Here is a 19313-nt window from a genome sequence, read left to right as displayed (position 1 = left end):
CAGGACACCGAGGCCAGAACAAGACTTGGGACAGGCTTGTCCCTCACTTTCACTGGCCTCACATGTCTAAAGACACCAAGGAGTTTTGTCGCTCCTGTGTAACCTGCCAAGCCAGTGGCAAAGCTGGTGGTACCACAAAGGCCCCCCTGATACCACTACCTGTGGTGGGGGTGCCCTTTGAAAGAGTGGGGATTGATATTGTAAGTCCAATGGATCCCCCTACAGCATCTGGGCACAGATTCATACTGGTGGTGGTGGACCATGCCACCGGGTACCCAGAGGCAATTACCCTTAGGACCACAACAGCTCCTGTTGTGGCCAGGGCCTTACTTGGAGTTTTCTCCAGAGTGGGGTTTCCTAAGGAGGTAGTATCTGATGGAAGTGCCAACTTTTTGTCAGGATACTTAACAGCTATGTGGAAGGAATGTGGTGTCAACTACAAGTTCACCACTCCTTATTATCCACAATGCAATGGGCTTGTTGAAAGGTTCAACAAGACCCTAAAGGGTATGATCAAAGGATTACCAGAAAAGCTCAGGCGAAGATGGGACATCCTTCTACCAGGACACCTAGGCCAGAACAAGACTTGGGACAGGCTTGTCCCTCACTTTCACAGGCCTCACATGTCTGAAAACACCAAGGAGTTTTGTCGCTCCTGTGTAACCTGCCAAGCCAGTGGCAAAGCAGGTGGTACCATAAAGGCCCCCCTGATACCACTACCTGTGGAGGGGGTGCCCTTTGAAAGAGTGGGGATTGATATTGTAGGTCCAATGGATCCCCCTACAGCATCTGGGCACAGATTCATACTGGTGGTGGTGGACCATGCCACCGGGTACCCAGAGGCAATTCCCCTTAGGACCACAACAGCTCCTGTTGTGGCCAGGGCCTTACTTGGAGTTTTCTCCAGAGTGGGGTTTCCTAAGGAGGTAGTATCTGATAGAGGTGCCAGCTTCATGTCTGGATACTTAACCCCTTCCATGCTCATGACAGAACAGTTCCGTCATGAGGGTCGGTTGAGCTGTGCTCATGACAGAACCGTTCCGTCATGAGCCGATAGGCTCATTAGAACCTTCAGCACAGCGCGAAAAGTTGTGCCACGCTGAAGGGGTTAACAGCTATGTGGAAGGAATGTGGTGTCAACTACAAGTTCACCTCTCCCTAATATCCACAATGCAATGGGCTTGTTGAAAGGTTCAACAAGACCCTAAAGGGTATGATCAAAGGATTACCAGAAAAGCTCAGGCGAAGATGGGACATCCTTCTACCCTGCCTTCTGTTTGCGCACAGAGAGGTCCCACAAAAGGGGGTTGGCTTCAGCCTCTGTGAATTGTTGTTTGGGCACCCTGTAAGAGGACCCCTATGTTTGGTGAGGGAAGGATGGGAGTTACCTCTCACAAAGCCCAAGCAAGACATAGTGGACTATGTACTTGGTCTCCTCTCCAGGATGGCTGAGTATATGGAGAAGGCATCTAAAAACCTTGAGGCCAGCCATGAATTACAGATACCTTGGCATGACCAAAAGGCTGTCTTGACTGAGTATCAGCCTTGACAGAAAGTATGGGTGTTGGAGCCAGTGGCCCCAGCAGCACTCCAGGACAAATGGTCTGGATCCCATACAATTGTTGAAAAGAAGGGAGAGGTTACCTACGTGGTGGACCTAGGAACTCCCAGGAGCCCCCACAGGGTGCTCCATGTCAACTGATTGGAGGCATATGTTGACAGGGCAAACATGGGCTTGCTCATGGCTACAGATGAGGGGCAGGAGGAAGAGAGTGACCCTCTCCCAGACCTGTTAACTCAGAACCCTGAGGATGGCTCAGTTGATGGTGTGGCCTTAAATAGCAGCCTCACTGAACATCAGTAAAATGACTGCAGACAAGTTTTACAGTCATACAGACATATGTTCTCCTTGACACCCAGTCAGACTAACTGGTGTACCCATGTGGTGGACACTGGTGACAGTCTTCCTGTGAAAAACAAGATTTACAGGCAACCTGACCATGTCAGGGACTGTATAAAGACTGAGGTGCAAAAGATGCTGGAATTAGGTGTTATTGAGCCATCAGAGAGCCCCTGGGCTAGCCCAGTGGTTCTGGTCCCCAAACCTCACACCAAAGATGGCAAGAGAGAGATGAGGTTCTGTGGATTACAGAGGACTCAATGCTGTCACCAGGACAGATGCACACCCTATTCCAAGGGCAGATGAGCTCATGGACAAGTTGGCTTCTGCCAAATATTTGAGCACATTTGATCTGACAGCTGGGTATTGGTAAATCAGGTTAGCTGAGGAATCCAAAGCAAAAACAGCATTTTCTACCCCAGGAGGTCATTAGCAATTTGTGGTGATGCCCTTTGGTTTGGAAAATGCACCTGCCACCTTCCAAAGGTTGGTGAATCAAGTCCTTACTGGGTTGGATGACTTTTGCGCAGCATATCTGGATGATATTGCTGTCTTCAGCTCCACCTGGGAGGATCACCTGGTCCACCTGAAGGAAGTGCTAGAGGCTCTGCAAAATGCATGCCTCACTATCAAGGCCACAAAGTGCCAGATAGGGCCGAGTAAGGTTGTGTACTTGGGCCACCTTGTAGGGGAGGCCAAGTTCAACCCCTGGAGAGTAAGATCCAGACCATAAAGGACTGGTCCCCTCCAACTACCCAGACTCAGGTCAGAGCTTTCTTGGGCCTGACTGGGTACTACAGGAAGTTTGTTAAGAACTATGGGTCCATTGTGACTCCTCTTAATGATCTGACATCCAAGAAGATGCCCAAAAAGGTTCAGTGGACAGTAAACTGTCAAAAGACATTTGAAGACCTGAAGAAGGCCATGTGCTCTGCACCTATCCTGAAGAGTCCTGACTACTCAAGAGAGTTCATTGTTCAAACAGATGCTTCTGAGTTGCGAGTGGGAGCTGTGATTTCACAACTTAATGTAGATGGTCAAGACCAGCCAATTGCTTTTATTAGCAGAAGGCTGACCCCCAGAGAGAAACGTTGGTCAGCCATTGAGAGGGAGGCCTTTGCTGTGGTGTGGGCCCTGAAGAAGTTGAGACCATACGTGTTTGGCACTCACTTCAAGATTCAGACCGACCATAAGCCCCTCTTATGGCTTAATCAGATGAAGGGTGAAAACCCCAAACTACTCAGGTGGTCCATTTCCCTACAGGGGATGGACTTTACAGTGGAGCACTGCCCAGGGACTGACCATGGTAATGCAGATGGTCTCTCCAGGTTCTTCCACTTAGAACATGAAGACACAACTGGTCAAGGTTAGTCTAATGTCCCTGCGTTTGGGGGGGTTGTGTAGGAGAGTAGGGTCTGCTATCCTATGGTCACCCCAAATTTTTGCTTTTTGCTTCACTGGTTTATGACTTAATGTGGCTGTGGGCCTGCTAATCAGACCCCCAGCCCATTGTTCTCTCTCTAAATTAATGCCAATGCACTTTAGGTGCATTACAAATTGGAACTGGTTCACCTTATAGGCCATTTTAACAGTGTACCCCAGGTACCCAGGGCATAGGTGTAACCAAGACCCACCAGGGGCTGCAGCATGTATTATGCCACCCCTGGCCTGGCCTCCATATTTGACATAACTGGCTGATCAATCAGCTGGGGTAAGTTGGTGTAATCACCTCTTAATTAGATATGGTATACCTATATCTGAACTAACTGGACACATGTTAACCTATAAGCCACTCCTTTGGAAGGCCTCGACAATCCTGGAGGCAGAGTGCTTGGTTTCATGTGAGATGGTGCTCTGGCATGAGCTGAGCCTGTCTGCAGCTGTCGGGAACAACTCCCTTAGCTGTTCCGGGATATTGCCATACCATATACTCTTTAGTGCAATATAATCCTCGTGGTTACTTGCTAACTTTGGTTTGGCTTTATCAAAATATGTCGAGTAAGGTGTCAAACGAATTGGGATACTACCCCCTCGCCAGTTCTGGCGACGGGGGTAGCATTCCACCCTTCTAGAGGGACAGGACATGTACATAACCTGAACCCCGGTTAAAGTTAAACTCGAGCCTCAGCATCACAAAATGGATGCTGCCACCACCGACACAAGTGTGACGTCCTGCTGCTGGGAGTCCTTCCAGCGAGGGAGGCTTGGCCAAAGGGTTTCCTGCCTTGGGAGGTGCGAGCACCACCCCAGACAGGATTTTGTGTATTGGGTGGGGCAGGGCTGAATAGAAAGAGACATGCCTGGTGCACACAAGGTGTCCCCGTGCATAAGCCAGTCCAAACCGGTGCTGGGGTTTTCCAGCCCCAGTCCTGGCATGGAGCTGGAAAAAGGAAAGGGGGTGTAACCACCCCCCTTCCAGGTCCCACCCAGAGGAGGGACCTAGCAGGTGATCCAGCCCCCAGATTTGGAATAAGAGTAGGAGTTGTGTCCCAAGACTTCAGATCATCCTGAACTCGACTTGAAACTAAGAAGAAAACTGGACTTCTACATTCTGCTGCACAGAAGACTGAAGAGCATCTCCCTTGTGGCCAAGGAGTGACCACCCTATGAATACAGGCACCATCCAGCAACTCAATGTCTGATTTGCGGCCGCCTCCCGCCGGAGCCTGAGCCCAGAGCCCAACAAGACCCAGTCTCCCAGACATCTCAGAGCCCGATCCACAGTTCTTGAAAAGAAGAGACCCGTGGAGGCACCAAGAGACATAGGACCGGCCATCTTGAAAGACTCACGAGAAGCTGACTGCGCACCACCCAAGGCACCCTCGATGCTGTGCTTTGAGGTTTGAGAAGCCCCACTACCGAGCAGCATCTGCACTGAAGATCAGCCCCCCAGGATCTCCACAATCTGCCTGGCGCCCTTTTGCATGTTGCCACTTGATGCGCCAACCCGGTTACTGGCCCGTTGGCTAGAGGCCATCTTGGCGACGAAAGCCGAAATCAACATTGCTGTTCTGGTTGCTTCAGACTGGCCCTCGCACCTGTAAAAAGGAGCACCCACTCTGACCTTGCTGGTCCGAGTGAGAAGCTTGCATCGTTTCCTGTGTGAATTGCATTAGCCAAGGCCTGTTTGCTCCGATCAAGAAGCTGACACCACCATCAGCTAGAGCCTTTGTGGGACAGCTCGTAACCGATGCTTGGACATCCTCGACCTCTTCGTGTCCACGTGGCTGCAGAGACAATCTTCGCCTCTTCGCCTGTTTGCACCTGACAATGCCTGGGTCCATCCTTGTTCCACTATAGTCACGGGCTAGTGACTTTGAACATTGTCCCCTCTGCTTTCAGGTCTTCACCTCTTCAGATCCACCCTTGGATCCACCGGAACTCTCCTCGACGACCCGCCTGCAGCATCTTCATCTTCAGGCACCATCGACCTGCCTGACGAAACCCGACACTACTTTAGACCGGTGCACCCGTTTCCTGTGGGTGAGGTAACTCAGCAACGCCGGTGCTCCTGCACTGGTACACACCTCTAGTGTATATGTCTAAAGTTTCGTCCTTCTAGGTCAGTTGGAAGGTTCCTTTAACAGTAACTTTATAACTTTTACGCACCATTGACATTGCATTGGTGCATGCGTGTGCTTTAAGCGCTGCACCCGAGTCCCGCGGGCCTTTCCCGACTTCTTGACTGTTAGTCCCGAATAGCTCCAGCGATTCCCCAGGCCCTAGGCCTATTTCCTTTTCGATTGGTGGTTCTTATACCACTATTTTAGTATATGGTTTAGGTGGCCCCTAGGGCTCATCCATATTGTGCAACTTTTTTATATTTTACCTGTGTTTTGTTTTAACGCATATGCTTCTGTGGTCACAAAGAGTATAGGGCATACTTGTAGTAAATAAATATATATATATTTTCAATATATATCTGTGTGGTGTCCTTTCAATTGGTATTCAAGGAGATTGTGTATGGTAAAACAGCTTGATTCACATGCCTTTACAGAGTTTAGCCTAAGACTGCTTTGTCCATGCTACTAGGATAGCTGGTCTATAAGGTTGACTTACAACCAATCATCATAAGGGTTGCTTGGCATGGTACAAGGTGATCACTAGAACTAGTGAGCATCATATACCAGGCCAACTTCTCACAGTGGGGGTACCTGTTCAGGGTGCTGGTGTGTTTGTGTACCTTGGCTGTGGTGCTGTGCAGTTTGTGTTACAAGTGTGTGGATGTGCTGTCCTGCAGGCCGATATGATTCTTCCCCTCCCTGGGTTGACCGTGAAGGGAGACTTTGGATCACTCTCACCATGCCCTCCATCATCTTCCTGGCCAAGGCATGGCGTCTTGCACTCTCTTCCCTTTGGATGGATATCAAGTCAGTCATATTCCTAGACATTTCCTGCCAAGTGCTATCCATCCTATCCCAAGCTTGGCACACCCTGTCCACCCACTGAGGGAATTGGACCAAGTCCTGCAGGGACCCTGACATGACTGACAGGGTAGCCACTATGGCCCGAATGCCCTGCCTCCCATCTGCCTGTTGTTGATAGAAGTCCTGCTCCCACTGGCCACCATCGCCACGTGCAGGCCCCCTCTGCAGGTGTCTGCCAGGGATGAGATGAGCAGGTAAAACAACAGGGGGGGTGGCAGGTGGAGACTGTGGGCAGGAGATGTGTGCCAGGGGATACCTGCACCACAATAGGGCTGGTACTTCCCACAGATGGTGGAGAGGATGGCAGGGATACACTGCGTAGGGAAGAGCGGATAGGGGAACCACCGTTTCGGTCCCGGACCTGAGGGCTGTGAGGGAGTGATGTCTGTGATTGGATGTGTGTGAGCCGTGGCTGGTTTGATTTTTGCCGAGGACATGGTATTGTTTGTTTTAGAGGAGGCAGACAAGCGTTGCTTGGCAGAGGATGTGATGCCGTGACGTCAGTACCGTCATCCCCGGAGTCAATAGATATGTGCTCATCATCCTCCTCCAAGTCAATGTCCTCATGATCTTGATCCTCCTCTTGGGAATGTGTTTCTGTTGACATCACTGCCTGGAGGATCAGGGGATTCTCCCGTCTGATTACCTGTCAGACAGCACTGGTTGTGGGTCTGTCAGCCTCTCCCTCAGCATCATCTGAAACACAGAGGTTGCCACCCTATTAGTGATTGACCAGGTATTACACGTGGTTCAAAACCAGGCTTGTTTTAACTGTAATTTGCATCAGCAGATGAGGAACATGTGATCTGGTTAGGGTACCACCACAAATGACCGCTCACACCATAGCACTGAGGTGTTACACAGAGATGTACATAATACTAGCTAACTCACCAGCTCCAGCCACAACTCTCTGTCCCTTCGCGTTCCCCCCTGGTGTATCCCGCTGCACCTGTCTCCCCATTGTTGTTGTAGACATAGCTGTAGAGGGTAGAAACTACATTCTCAATGCTCTGCATCACCAATTGACAGACAGGCATATGTGACACTCCTGGTTTGTATTTCACTTTGTAAACAACAACTGTTGATTCCATGCAGAAGGGGATCTCGATCTCTGTCATGGCTTAGTAATCTAAGCTGGTGACACACCTCATGCTCGATTTACCTGAAGGACAGGTGCGCAACGGTTTCACAGCTGCAACCAGGATGTCATGCATCCCCCGGGATGTTGTCCGCTGCGGTGGTCCCATCCTGTCAGCACCTGTGATGAGAAATACACGTGCATATTTTAGTACAACAGATTGTAGCTATGAGCCAACATGTCATTTTCAATAACCATTTGCGGATAATCAAGGAAGATGTGTAGCATGTTTACCTCATTGACTTTACTTGTGGGCACCTGCTTACAAGCGGCATTTGACAGCTGTTGCATCCATGCAGCACTGACATCAATAAGATGACACATCAACTGACAAACTTGTATGAGAAGGTTACTGATATTTCAAGGAAGGGGATTAATGACCCTGACTCATCTGCATCACACTGATTTCACCTTTACCATTGAGATTAACTTTTATCATGGGCGTAATGTTGTCTGTTAACATGTCAGAAAGGAGTTCATGTGCGAGGTGTGCAGTTGTCAGGGACATGATGTTGCCCATTTGTGCCTCTCTACCCATGAGGTCACACAGCTCATTTTTGAATGAGAGGACACAGATTACTAATGTTCATCCTTTGAGTGTTCCCTGTTCCCATACTACAATTCCAACATCATGGTACTACTTACACGACAACGGATGGTGTCTTGTGCAGCAGACATCCAAACCTCATATGTCAAACACTCACCTATACACGTGAATACGATAGAAGGGAGACAAGCAGAAAACAACATTTGGTTATGATCACACATTGCAAATGCGGTGAGAAGATTTGAGGCTTCCTGCCTGCACTGGATTATCGTGTTGCTCTTCAGACAATTCATTTTACAGGTGTAACTGCGTGAAGAGTCACCTTAGCAGCCCCTACACCCATTTGAAAGGTACACAACTGGCACCAGTGTGTGCCTCAGCAATACCAATTTAATTTTGATTTAACCATGTACAGTTTGCCAGGGATTCATCCTATCATTGAATTGCAAGCATGTTGTGTTTTGGTCAGTTCATATGACACATTGTTCTATTGTATGTCCATTCTGCACACACTTGGCATACATTTTGTGTCAGCCTCGCATTTGCCACCAGGGTCTGATCGGCCATGTGTTCAAATGCCCTCTGTGAGCACATTGTAATGTAGGACAACAGTGTTGTACAACACATAAGGTGGAGGTGAAAGGCACAGTTAGCCAGGTTGACTTACCTTGGCCTAGCATCGGAGCAGTGTGTGGTCCCTGGACAGATGTCAAGTCCAACCTAGTAGCAGAAGTCAGTGTGTGTCTTTGATTCTAGGAGGACCGCCTTGTACCTACAATGATTAGTGTGTTTTTCAACTTTACATTCCTGCTGCCACATGTGATGCATTCAATTTCTGGCACAGAGGACGAGCACAAGCAGTTGTGGGCACCACCGTTGCAGAAGTGTGTCATACATAATGTAAGGAATGATCCCACATATCACTTAGAATGGGCCCACTACCTGGATGCTACCTATGTCACAATGACATGCCTACGAATTCAGAGGTAAGGTCCACTATCCTGTTTTGTTGATGCCCAGAGAATTATCCATCCAATGTACGCAGTACATGACCAGCTGTGTGGACTGTGCAATTTAATGTATTTTGGAAAGATTTGAAGTTGGAAAGTGTATGCACTGTCAATACTTCAGAGACTGGTATCTCACTGTTTGTTTTTCTTTGCATATCTGTGCAAATAGACTTTCTTGATTAGGTCTTCAGACACTATTACAATATAGTGGGTGCTCCCTTTTGACTAGTTGTGGCCCTCGATTACAGGATTGGTTTCCCTGGTCTGGGTCTGTTGGTGAAATACATGTTGTGTACCTCAATTACAAAGCTATGATGAGCCGAGACATTTTATATTTTGTCTTTCGCTGTTCACAAATGTCATATGGTAAAGGTGAATGTCCATTGACAACTCCAATTGTAATGGAGCAAATTTTGCATCTCTGGTTGACTTACATAGCTGGGCACTATTTGTCGCTCTGTTGTCTCCTGACAATGTATGCATTTTGACCATCTGCTGGCCAGTGTGACTTTCCAGTTAGTGTGGTTGTCGTGCCTTCCTCTGTACGTTGCAGATTCCTCTCAATAGATGCGGTGACCTCTGCTACTGCAGTTGTCTGTGCTCTGGCTGGATGTGTCAATGGGTGAGAATAGAGAAAAGTAAACAAATGGGAAATGTGCTTGTGAACTTTTCGGGGATTTGCCCATATCTTCTGCGTGCTAGCAGTGTTGTGAAGTACTGCCGCAGACGGGGCATGCAGGAGCAGTGGTGTGTTGGGGATGTAATGGCGTGGCAGAGTGGAAAATGGACAGCAGAATATGTGTAGGACATATTTACATCTGATGATACTCTCACCTTCTGCTTTGTGATTTAGGGTGATGTACTTCTTGGAGAATTTGTGGCAAGTTTACAAGCCCCTTGAATAAGATTTACACTGCTGTTGCATCACTTTTGTGACACAACGGTGGTGTACAACAGACGACACATTCGCAACGAGATGCTTCTATGGTGAAGCGTCACATTGTGGGGCCCTGTGCTTCATTGAACCTGCGTCTGCTTCGATGTAGCCAGGGTGGGCATTCCTTTGGGATAAGCTGCATACAAGTGATTCGGTGAAATCTACAAGGTTTTACAGAGTCACTTTTCAGAGGCTGCTGCGACGTAACCTTACGCCTGCTTGAAGCAGACGTAAGGAGTGGCACAGCACGTTAGGTATGGGCAGTGCATGAACATTATTGGAGTTGCATCGCTCTTGCGACACAACTCCAGCAAAGCCCCCCTACACACCATCAGATTCAACACACATCTGTCTATCCCTGCGCCACAGTGCACCACCATCTGAACACTTTTTTATGACATTCCAGTGGAGATAGGGGCCTCGCCTGATTTACAAGGCACTTAACGTGGTTTAATGCTGCCTGTAAATAAGGCTCCTTTCACATTATGTTTAGTGTGAAAGGGGAGGGCAATATGTGTAGCAGTGGGTGTTCCAACGCAACAGGCATTAATTCTGATGCTGCCCCCTATTGGCAAGGACCCAGCACTAGGATTATGACCAGGGAAAACCTTGTCTTAACCTGGCACAATGAGGAGAAATGTTTAAATTTTCCTCGTTTTTGCTGTTTTGTGCAGCAAACATGAAAACAGCACAAGGTCAATGATTATTTGTGTACAGGAAGGTCCCCCTTCCTGTACGTAAACAATCATTTAAAAAAAATGTTGTTTTGTAATTTCTATGTGTGCTGCATTAGGCAGCAAAAGAAGTTACTAAACGGCATTTAAAGATTGTTTATCCTGCACATATAAAACTTCCCCTGCATTCAGACACCCTTTCACTATGGTGCAAGGTGTCTGTGTTGGTGCTAGACTGCACCAGTGCAGGGGGAAACGCAGGGCTGCACCATATTCTTGCAAATAACCTGCAGCCCTGCGTTTTGTGAAGTGGCAGAGTGAGGCGTTAAGCCAGGAAGGCTAGCGTCTCACTCTGCCACTTCCCTTGTAAATATGACCCCACATAACTTGTCCGAGAGTCTATGCGTGTTTTAATCTCATATTTATCTGTATTGCAATAGCAGAAATATTTTGCTTTGTGCATCATTCAATCTCATATACTATAATAGCTGCATTTAAAAAAGCCTCTAGTCATATCCAATAACCACATACTCTGTGATCTCATCCTAGGATAACTAGCCTCCGATTAGCATGTTCGATTAGCATGTCGTGCCCTTCCGAAAAGTAATAGTGACCTTAGTTCAATTGCTTGTTCTGTGTCTCCCTTACCAAGGTCCGGGCCACCGCCAAATCCAATCTACACGAGGGAATGAAGACCGTCGCAGACTGGATGAAGGCTTACTGGCTGAAACTGAACTCAGACAAGACAGAGGTCCTCATCCTCGGATCCACCCGCTCCGCATGGGATGACTCCTGGTGGCCAACCACACTGGGAGCTCCCCTGACATGCTCCAACCACTGAAGCAAGCTAGGGTTCATTCTGGACTCAATGCTCTCTATGACCCAGCCAGTCAACACTGTTTCCTCCTCCTGCTTCAACACCCTTCACATGCTCCGCAAGATCTACAGATGGATCCCCACCGAAACCAGAAGAACGGTCACCCAAGAACTCGTCAGCAGCAGGTTGGACTACAGCAATGCCCTCTTCGCAGGAACAATGACTACACTCCAGAAGAGACTCCAATGCATACAAAACTCCACAGCGTGCCTCAGCCTTGGACTCCCTGGCCACAGCCACATCACCACCCACCTGAGAGATCTGCATTGGCTCCCGGTCAACAAGAGGATCACCTTCAAGCTCCTCACCGATGCTCACAAGGCACTCCACAACGCCGGACCAGAATACCTTAATGAATGACTATCCTTCTACACCCCGAACCGACAGCTTCACTACGCTGACATCACCGTCACCACCATCATACGCATCCGCCAAATGACCACCAGCAGCTGATCTTTCTCCCACCTCGTCGCCAAGACATGGAACACCCTATCACCCCACCTGAATCAGACCCATGACCTGCTGACCTTCAGGAGACTGCTCAAGACCAGGCTGTTCGACCAGTAGCTTCTTACCCCCACTACTCCACCCCCTCAGCGCCTTGAGACCCTCACGGGTGAGTAGCACGCTCTGCAAATGTTTTGATTGATTGATTGTGACGTGGTTTGGCCGGTATGCAGTAAGTTATTACAGAAAACCTTTTATCCTATGCACTTGACTGTAAAAACATAATTAATGTATACACACACAACTTCACATCCAAAAATACAATATGATCATAACTATACTCTAAGGTAAATTACATATTCTGAGTCAACTTAAAAAAATATTTCAACTTAATTTAACTCAATGAATCTTCCCCAATAATGAATGTGTCAGTTCCACTTGGCAGCTTCTGTTTCCCATATCCATTCTGCCTCAACCCACCCCATAAAGAGGTTAGCATAGTACGGTAGGAACCTGATGCCCAAAGTTCTGCAACGCACCTGTCTACATTTATCTCCAATTAAAAAGGAAGACATATTTTCTAATATGAAATTACTCATTGAAATCAACACATCTGTATGTTCCAAAAACCCTATCAGGCACATGAATGAAAGCTTTTTGCAATCACAAACTGTGCGAATCGCAAAAAAATCGTCCGTTTGCGATCGCAAAATCAGCTTTTGGGTTGCATCAAGAGTGAAGGCCCTCGCAATTTGAGAATTCGCAAATATGTGCGAGTTCTCAAATTGCGATTGCATGTAAGGAATCACATTTTACGATTCCTAAAATGCAATGCATGAAAGTTTTAAAAATAGCGATTTCGCAATTAGGGGGAGCAAATTACCATGAGGTTGAACCTCATGGTAATTTGCGAAAATTCTGAAAAATGCACTTTTTTGCATTTTTTAAAGTTTCATGTTGTGCACACACATGCCCTTAGGGCATGTGTATGCAAAACATATGTGCACAGATTAATTTCAGGGGTGCAACAGGGTGTCCTTTGGACACCCCTGCACACTTGAAATAGCATTCTCAATTTGCGATCCGCTAATTGCGAATCGCAAATTGAGAATGTCTTCTCATTCATTCCTATCGGTCTCTAGGCCCATAGGAATAAATGGGGAGGTATTCCTTAATTGAGACTCGTAATTTGCTAGTCGCAATTAAGGAATGTTTGGAAATCGCAATTTTTTCAGCAATTTCTTCATGTATAGGCTTTAGCGATTTCTTAATTGCGATTCCTTAAAAATCGCAATTAAGAAATCGCAAAAGCCAACAATGATGTATATGCCTGTATGGGCCTTGCATTGAGAAAATGTTTAAAGCCTTAATTCCATTCTCATGTGTAATATTGGTTTATAAAGTACCATTCCATATTCCCAAATAAGATCACAGAAAATGTTAAGATTATGCTTTGTGTTTTAAATATATGAGGGTAGGGTCATTTCAATTGGTCTTAAAGACGCATCTATAAATTCTCTTTTCTGTGGGGCCATCAATACCTGCTATGATTGTAATACCCAGTGGAAATGGAAAGCTCTTATGAATCTTTGGGAGAGTATACAGGCACGGATAGCATCGTCAGTCTACCAATAGATAATATTATTCATCGTCATTTGAAAGTGTCTTTATACACCAATATTACACATGAAAATGGAACTAGGGCCTTGAAACTTTGTACTAGGGCTATACTACCCATCACTTTCAAAAGGAGATTAGTCCATCCATGAAGGTCATTGTTTACTCTTGCGCAGACATTTGTGGAAAATTTCAACTTCAGGCGAACTCCTAACCTGATTTTACTCAATTCTCTGGTGCATATTTATGTAAGAGTTACTGCATTCTAGAAGAAGATCTCTCTGTTCATATGAGAAACATTGGTAGAGGGCGGGAATCATAGTTGGTGGTCTACAGCCCTTCAGTGATGGGTGGTATCCACTGCCCAGAGCTTTGGTGAGTATTCAGATTGGTGCTTCCTGCAATACTGCTTGAGCAGATGTTTGCTCGCCTCAATGACAGTGATGGACTTTGAGGAAAGACAACATCTTGTACACAGCTTTAATCCATAATTTTGAAGAAACCCTCTTTCTGTTACAGCTTTGGCTGCCGAGGCTGCCAGTCATGGTGGACCACCTTACCAGGTGCATGTCACTGCTAGCCTCACACCTCCAGCACTTGATCGAGAAGGCCAGTTTAACGTTCAGCTTTGAATGGTTTAGGCCATAGAGCGCTGTTTTTATGAGAGATGGGTCATGAGTCCTGAGACTCTGGCACGGTAAGGCAGGTTCTAAGCATTCTAGGTAATCAAACTCTGCTCATTGGGTAGGGACACAAGCACAATATTTCTCTCTAATCCCATGAAACTAGTCCTCAGCCCTGAATTCTGCCCTTAGCCTGGAACTCCCTCTTCACGGATGAACAGAGGTTCTGAGTGTTGAAAGATTTGAATTTGATAAGCAAAAGGGTCTCACTTGCATCCAGTTCTGGAGAGAGCTGGATCTCCCAATGTCCAATTGAAGCTAAAGATCCCCTTCAACCTTCGGTAAGACCTGATACTCACAGGGGGGATTTTTCCTTCCACGTAGCCACGTCTACATGGCAAGCATCAGAGGGGAAACCTTGTCTTGCTCTTTATGTACCATCGGGAGAGAAAGTCTACCTCTATCACAAGCACTGGCTGTGGAACATCTGCCCAGTCTTTTGTATGACACATGTGGTATGTTGGTGGCCACCTGGGCCGATGTCTTTACTCGTCCAGTGAGGTTCAGATTCAGATGCAACAGTCAATAGTGTTACAACACTAGCATGGGGATAGTGGAACCCTAACCATAAGAGAAGTTGGGATTCTATAATGAACAACATCATAATCACACTAGGCACTAATCAGGAAACCTGTGACTCATGTCTCTTTCAACAACAAACAATACAGAGCTTACCAGAGAGATGAAATGACTGCAAGCAGGTTGGCAGGTGGACTTTGCACCAGTGACATTCATTTTTACAGTACTCAAAATGTATGCAGGTGGAAGCCATAAAAGTGGATCAAACTAGCAAGTGAATGGCATCGGTGTTTGGGGATAGCTCAGTGAGATGATTGCCTAGTGGTTTTGTGAGCTCAAAACTCACTGCTAACTCATGTGGTAATCAACAGCAAATACATTTTAGTTCGTTCGAGGTTAACTCAGGCTTCTATTCTTCTATGGGCAGCAAACTGATTATCTTTTAATTGGGTAAAACTAGCACCTGCTGTAAGTTCTTATATACTGCAGAAGGATGCTATGAACAACTGAAAAATAACAAACTATACTAATATTTGAGAATGTCTCTGGTTTAATTCTGTAATGGTTCTCTCCATATCTGACCAACTACCATCAACTCATGCAAGATGCAAGAAACTTCCTGCCTCCTGCAGGAGAACCTTAGTGTTCCTTCCTCTCACCTGTGATCGACAACCACTGCACGGATCCAGACACATAGATAGCAACAGCAAGATCCATAAATACATCAACAAAACTTAACTCTACCTCATTGGTGAAAGTCATTTAGTGACAGCAACATCCCCCTCCCCCCATCTATTTCATGTGTTTAATGGTATGTACGTTATTAGTTGCTAAACGATCATGTGACCTACTCAAAAACCACATGAACATACACATATACATATAAACTCTTCACAGGTCCATGCTGGTGAATGCATCTTTAGTGATCTAGGTACTTACTCTGCACAGTACCAGGGTGGATAGTAAAACCCTGAGAGGGAATCCCTCACATAAACATTGAGTGTGTTTATCTGTATGACTCCTCCGACCATGAGGTCTCCCTCCTTGTAGTAGGCTGGTTCATCGCTGCTTGTCAAGGTACAGCCGGGAGTGTAAGGTGAAACTTCACAAGAAGCGCAAATGAAACTGATGGAGTAAAAAGCAAACCACAGGCACATTGTGACTTTAACAAGGATGTGCTCGGATCATTGTTTGCTGGTAGTTGTTTCAATCATGATTTAGCAGCAGGAAATCAGCGCTGGTATCTTCTGTTGCTGGTGAATGATCAATGTCTCCTGACTGGATCTCTGCCCGGTGTCATCAGGAGTGCTCTCACCAACATCCTCGAAGCTGGAAACACAAAGAGACATGCGGGTGAATCACACAAAGGCACACATAGGAAGGAGAGTGCCACATTCTGCTGTGGTTACCTCAAGTCCAACAAGGTCCTAAAATGTGAGGCACAATCATTGTTATATTGCTAACCAGACAATCTTCAGCCATATAATTGACTCTTGTCTCCGACCAGACTTCTCTTCTCTTAACACTATCATTAAACTCTTGTTGGTACCCAGCCTCCTTTAGGGCCAGATAGTATCCTAATGCTTTAACCAGTCTGTCTTCTATAACTGGACTTCCTCTAACCCCATCATAGAACTCTTGTTGATAAACCCAACATCCTTTACCAACAACATTGAAATCTCACATCTATTACCAGACCTCCAGTAGCCCTATCACTGAACTCTCCTGTCTCTATCCAGACCTCCTGTAGTCCTATCATTGAACTCTCCTGTCTCTATCCAGACCTCCTGTAGTCCTATCATTGAACTCTCCTGTCTCTATCCAGACCTCCTGTAGCCCTATCATTGAACTCTCCTGTCTCTATCCAGACCTCCTGTAGCCCTATCATTGAACTCTGCTGTCTCTATCCAGACCTCCTGTAGCCCTATCATTGGACTCTCCTGTCTCTAACCAGACCTCCTGTAGCCCTATCATTGAACCCTCCTGTTTGCGACCAGACCTCCTGTAGCCCTATCACTGAACTCTCCAGTCTCTAACCAGACCTCCTGTAGTCCTATCATTGAACTCTCCTGTCTCTATCCAGACCTCCAGTAGCCCTATCATTGAACCCTCCTGTCTCTATCCAGACCTCCTGTAGCCCTATCATTGAAGTCTCCTGTCTCTATCCAGACCTCCTGTAGCCCTATCATTGAACTCTCCTGTCTCTATCCAGACCTCCTGTAGCCCTATCATTGAACTCTCCTGTCTCTATCAAGACCTCCTGTAGCCCTATCATTGAACTCTGCTGTCTCTACCCAGACCTCCTGTAGCCCTATCATTGAACTCTCCTGTCTCTATCAAGACCTCCTGTAGCCCTATCATTGAACTCTGCTGTCTCTATCCAGACCTCCTGTAGCCCTATCATTGAACCCTCATGTCCCTATCCAGACCTCTTGTAGCCCTATCGTTGAACTCTCATGTCTGTGACCAGACCTCCTGTAGCCCTATCATTGAACTCTCCTGTCTCTATCCAGACCTCCTGTAGCCCTATCATTGAACTCTCCTGTCTCTATCCAGACCTCCTGTAGCCCTATCATTGAACTCTCCTGTCTCTATCCAGACCTCCTGTAGCCCTATCATTGAACCCTCATGTCCCTATCCAGACCTCTTGTAGCCCTATCGTTGAACTCTCATGTCTGTGACCAGACCTCCTGTAGCCCTATCATTGAACTCTCCTGTCTCTATCCAGACCTCCTGTAGCCCTATCATTGAACTCTCCTGTCTCTATCCAGACCTCCTGTAGCCCTATCATTGGACTCTCCTGTCTCTATCCAGACCTCCTGTAGCCCTATCATTGAATTCTCCTGTCTGTAACCAGACCTCCTGTAGCCCTATCATTGAACTCTGCTGTCTCTATCCAGACCTCCTGTAGCCCCATCATTGAACTCTTCTGTCTCTATCCAGACCTCCTGTAGCCCTATCATTGAACTCTGCTGTCTCTATCCAGACCTCCTGTAGCCCTATCATTGAATTCTCCTGTCTGTAACCAGACCTCCTGTAGCCCTATCATTGAACTCTGCTGTCTCTATCCAGACCTCCTGTAGCCCCATCATTGAACTCTTCTGTCTCTATCCAGACCTCCTGTAGCCCTATCATTGAACTCTGCTGTCTCTAACCAGACCTCCTGTAGCCCTATCATTGAACTCTCCTGTCTCTATCCAGACCTCCTGTAGCCCTATCATTGAACTCTCCTGTCTCTATCCAGACCTCCTGTAGCCCTATCATTGAACTCTCCGTCTCTATCCAGACCTCCTGTAGCCCTATCATTGAACCCTCCTGTCTCTAGCCAGACCTCCTGTAGCCCTATCACTGAACTCTCCTGTCTCTAACCAGACCTCCTGTAGCCCTATCATTGAACCCTCCTGTCTCTATCCAGACCTCCTGTAGCCCTATCATTGAACGCTCCTGTCTTTGACCAGACCTCCTGTAGCCCTATCATTGAACCCTCTTGTCTCTATCCAGACCTCCTGTAGCCCTATCATTGAACGCTTCTGTCTGTGACCAGACCTCCTGTAGCCCTATCATTGAACCCTCCTGTCTCTAACCAGCCCTCCTGTAACCCTACCATTGAACTCTCATGCCTCTGACCAGACCTCCTGTAGTCCTATCATTGAACTCTGCTGTCTCTAACCAGACCTCCTGTAGCCCTATCATTGAACTCTCCTGTCTGTGACCAGACCTCCTGTAGCCCTATCATTGAACTCTCCTTCCTGTGACCGGACCTCCTGTAGCCCTATCATTGAACTCTCCGTCTCTATCCAGACCTCCTGTAGCCCTATCATTGAACTCTCCTGTCTGTAACCAGACCTCCTGTAGCCCTATCATTGAACTCTCCTGTCTCTATCCAGACCTCCTGTAGCCCTATCATTGAACCCTCCTGTCTCTAGCCAGACCTCCTGTAGCCCTATCATTGAACTCTCCTGTCTCTATCCAGACCTCCTGTAGCCCTATCATTGAACCCTCCTGTCTCTATCCAGACCTCCTGTAGCCCTATCATTGAACTCTCCTGTCTCTATCCAGACCACCTGTAGTCCTATCACTGAACTCTCCTGTCTCTAACCAGACCTCCTGTAGCCCTATCATTGAACTCTCATGTCTGTGACCAGACCTCCCGTAGCCCTATCATTGAACTCTCATGTCTCCAACCAGACCTCCTGTAGCCCTATCATCGAACTCTCCTGTCTGTAACCAGACCTCCTGTAGCTCTATCATTGAACTCTCCTGTCTCTAACCACACCTCCTGTAGCCCTATCATTGAACTCTGCTGTCTCTATCCACACCTCCTGTAGCCCTATCACTGAATTCTGCTTTCTGTTAAATTCCTGACTAAGTCATACCTAACCTGGGGGGCGGATTGTGTGGCTGAGACCACAGGCCCTATCAACAATGATATCGCCGTTGTCCATGGTACATCGTTGAAAAACCAGCGATGTTCCATGTAAAACATCACTATTGCTGGGATAATTATTGACATTGCACTAAGCGTTGTTAATACAGC

The 19313-nt window shown here is 47.0% G+C and overlaps 1 protein-coding gene across 1 annotated transcript in view; it reads right to left on the bottom strand.

The window, feature by feature from the left end:
• LOC147725227 (extracellular calcium-sensing receptor-like) overlaps nt 1–19313 on the bottom strand; it is a 121233-nt gene that overhangs the window by 89779 nt on the left and 12141 nt on the right. Inside the window, exons 2-3 of the mRNA XM_086918213.1 lie at nt 16092–16105; nt 15716–15878 (exon numbers count right to left, since the gene is read on the bottom strand). Coding sequence (XP_086774339.1) covers nt 15716–15878; nt 16092–16105 — 177 coding nt within the window. The remainder of the gene's footprint in view (nt 1–15715; nt 15879–16091; nt 16106–19313) is intronic.

Source organism: Lissotriton vulgaris, chromosome 4_1 (genome assembly GCF_964263255.1).
Source record: "Lissotriton vulgaris chromosome 4_1, aLisVul1.2, whole genome shotgun sequence".
In the NCBI taxonomy this organism is placed as follows: Eukaryota; Metazoa; Chordata; class Amphibia; order Caudata; family Salamandridae; genus Lissotriton; species Lissotriton vulgaris.
Note: the sequence above shows the minus strand (reverse complement) of the source record. Positions and strands in the feature narration are given on the sequence as shown.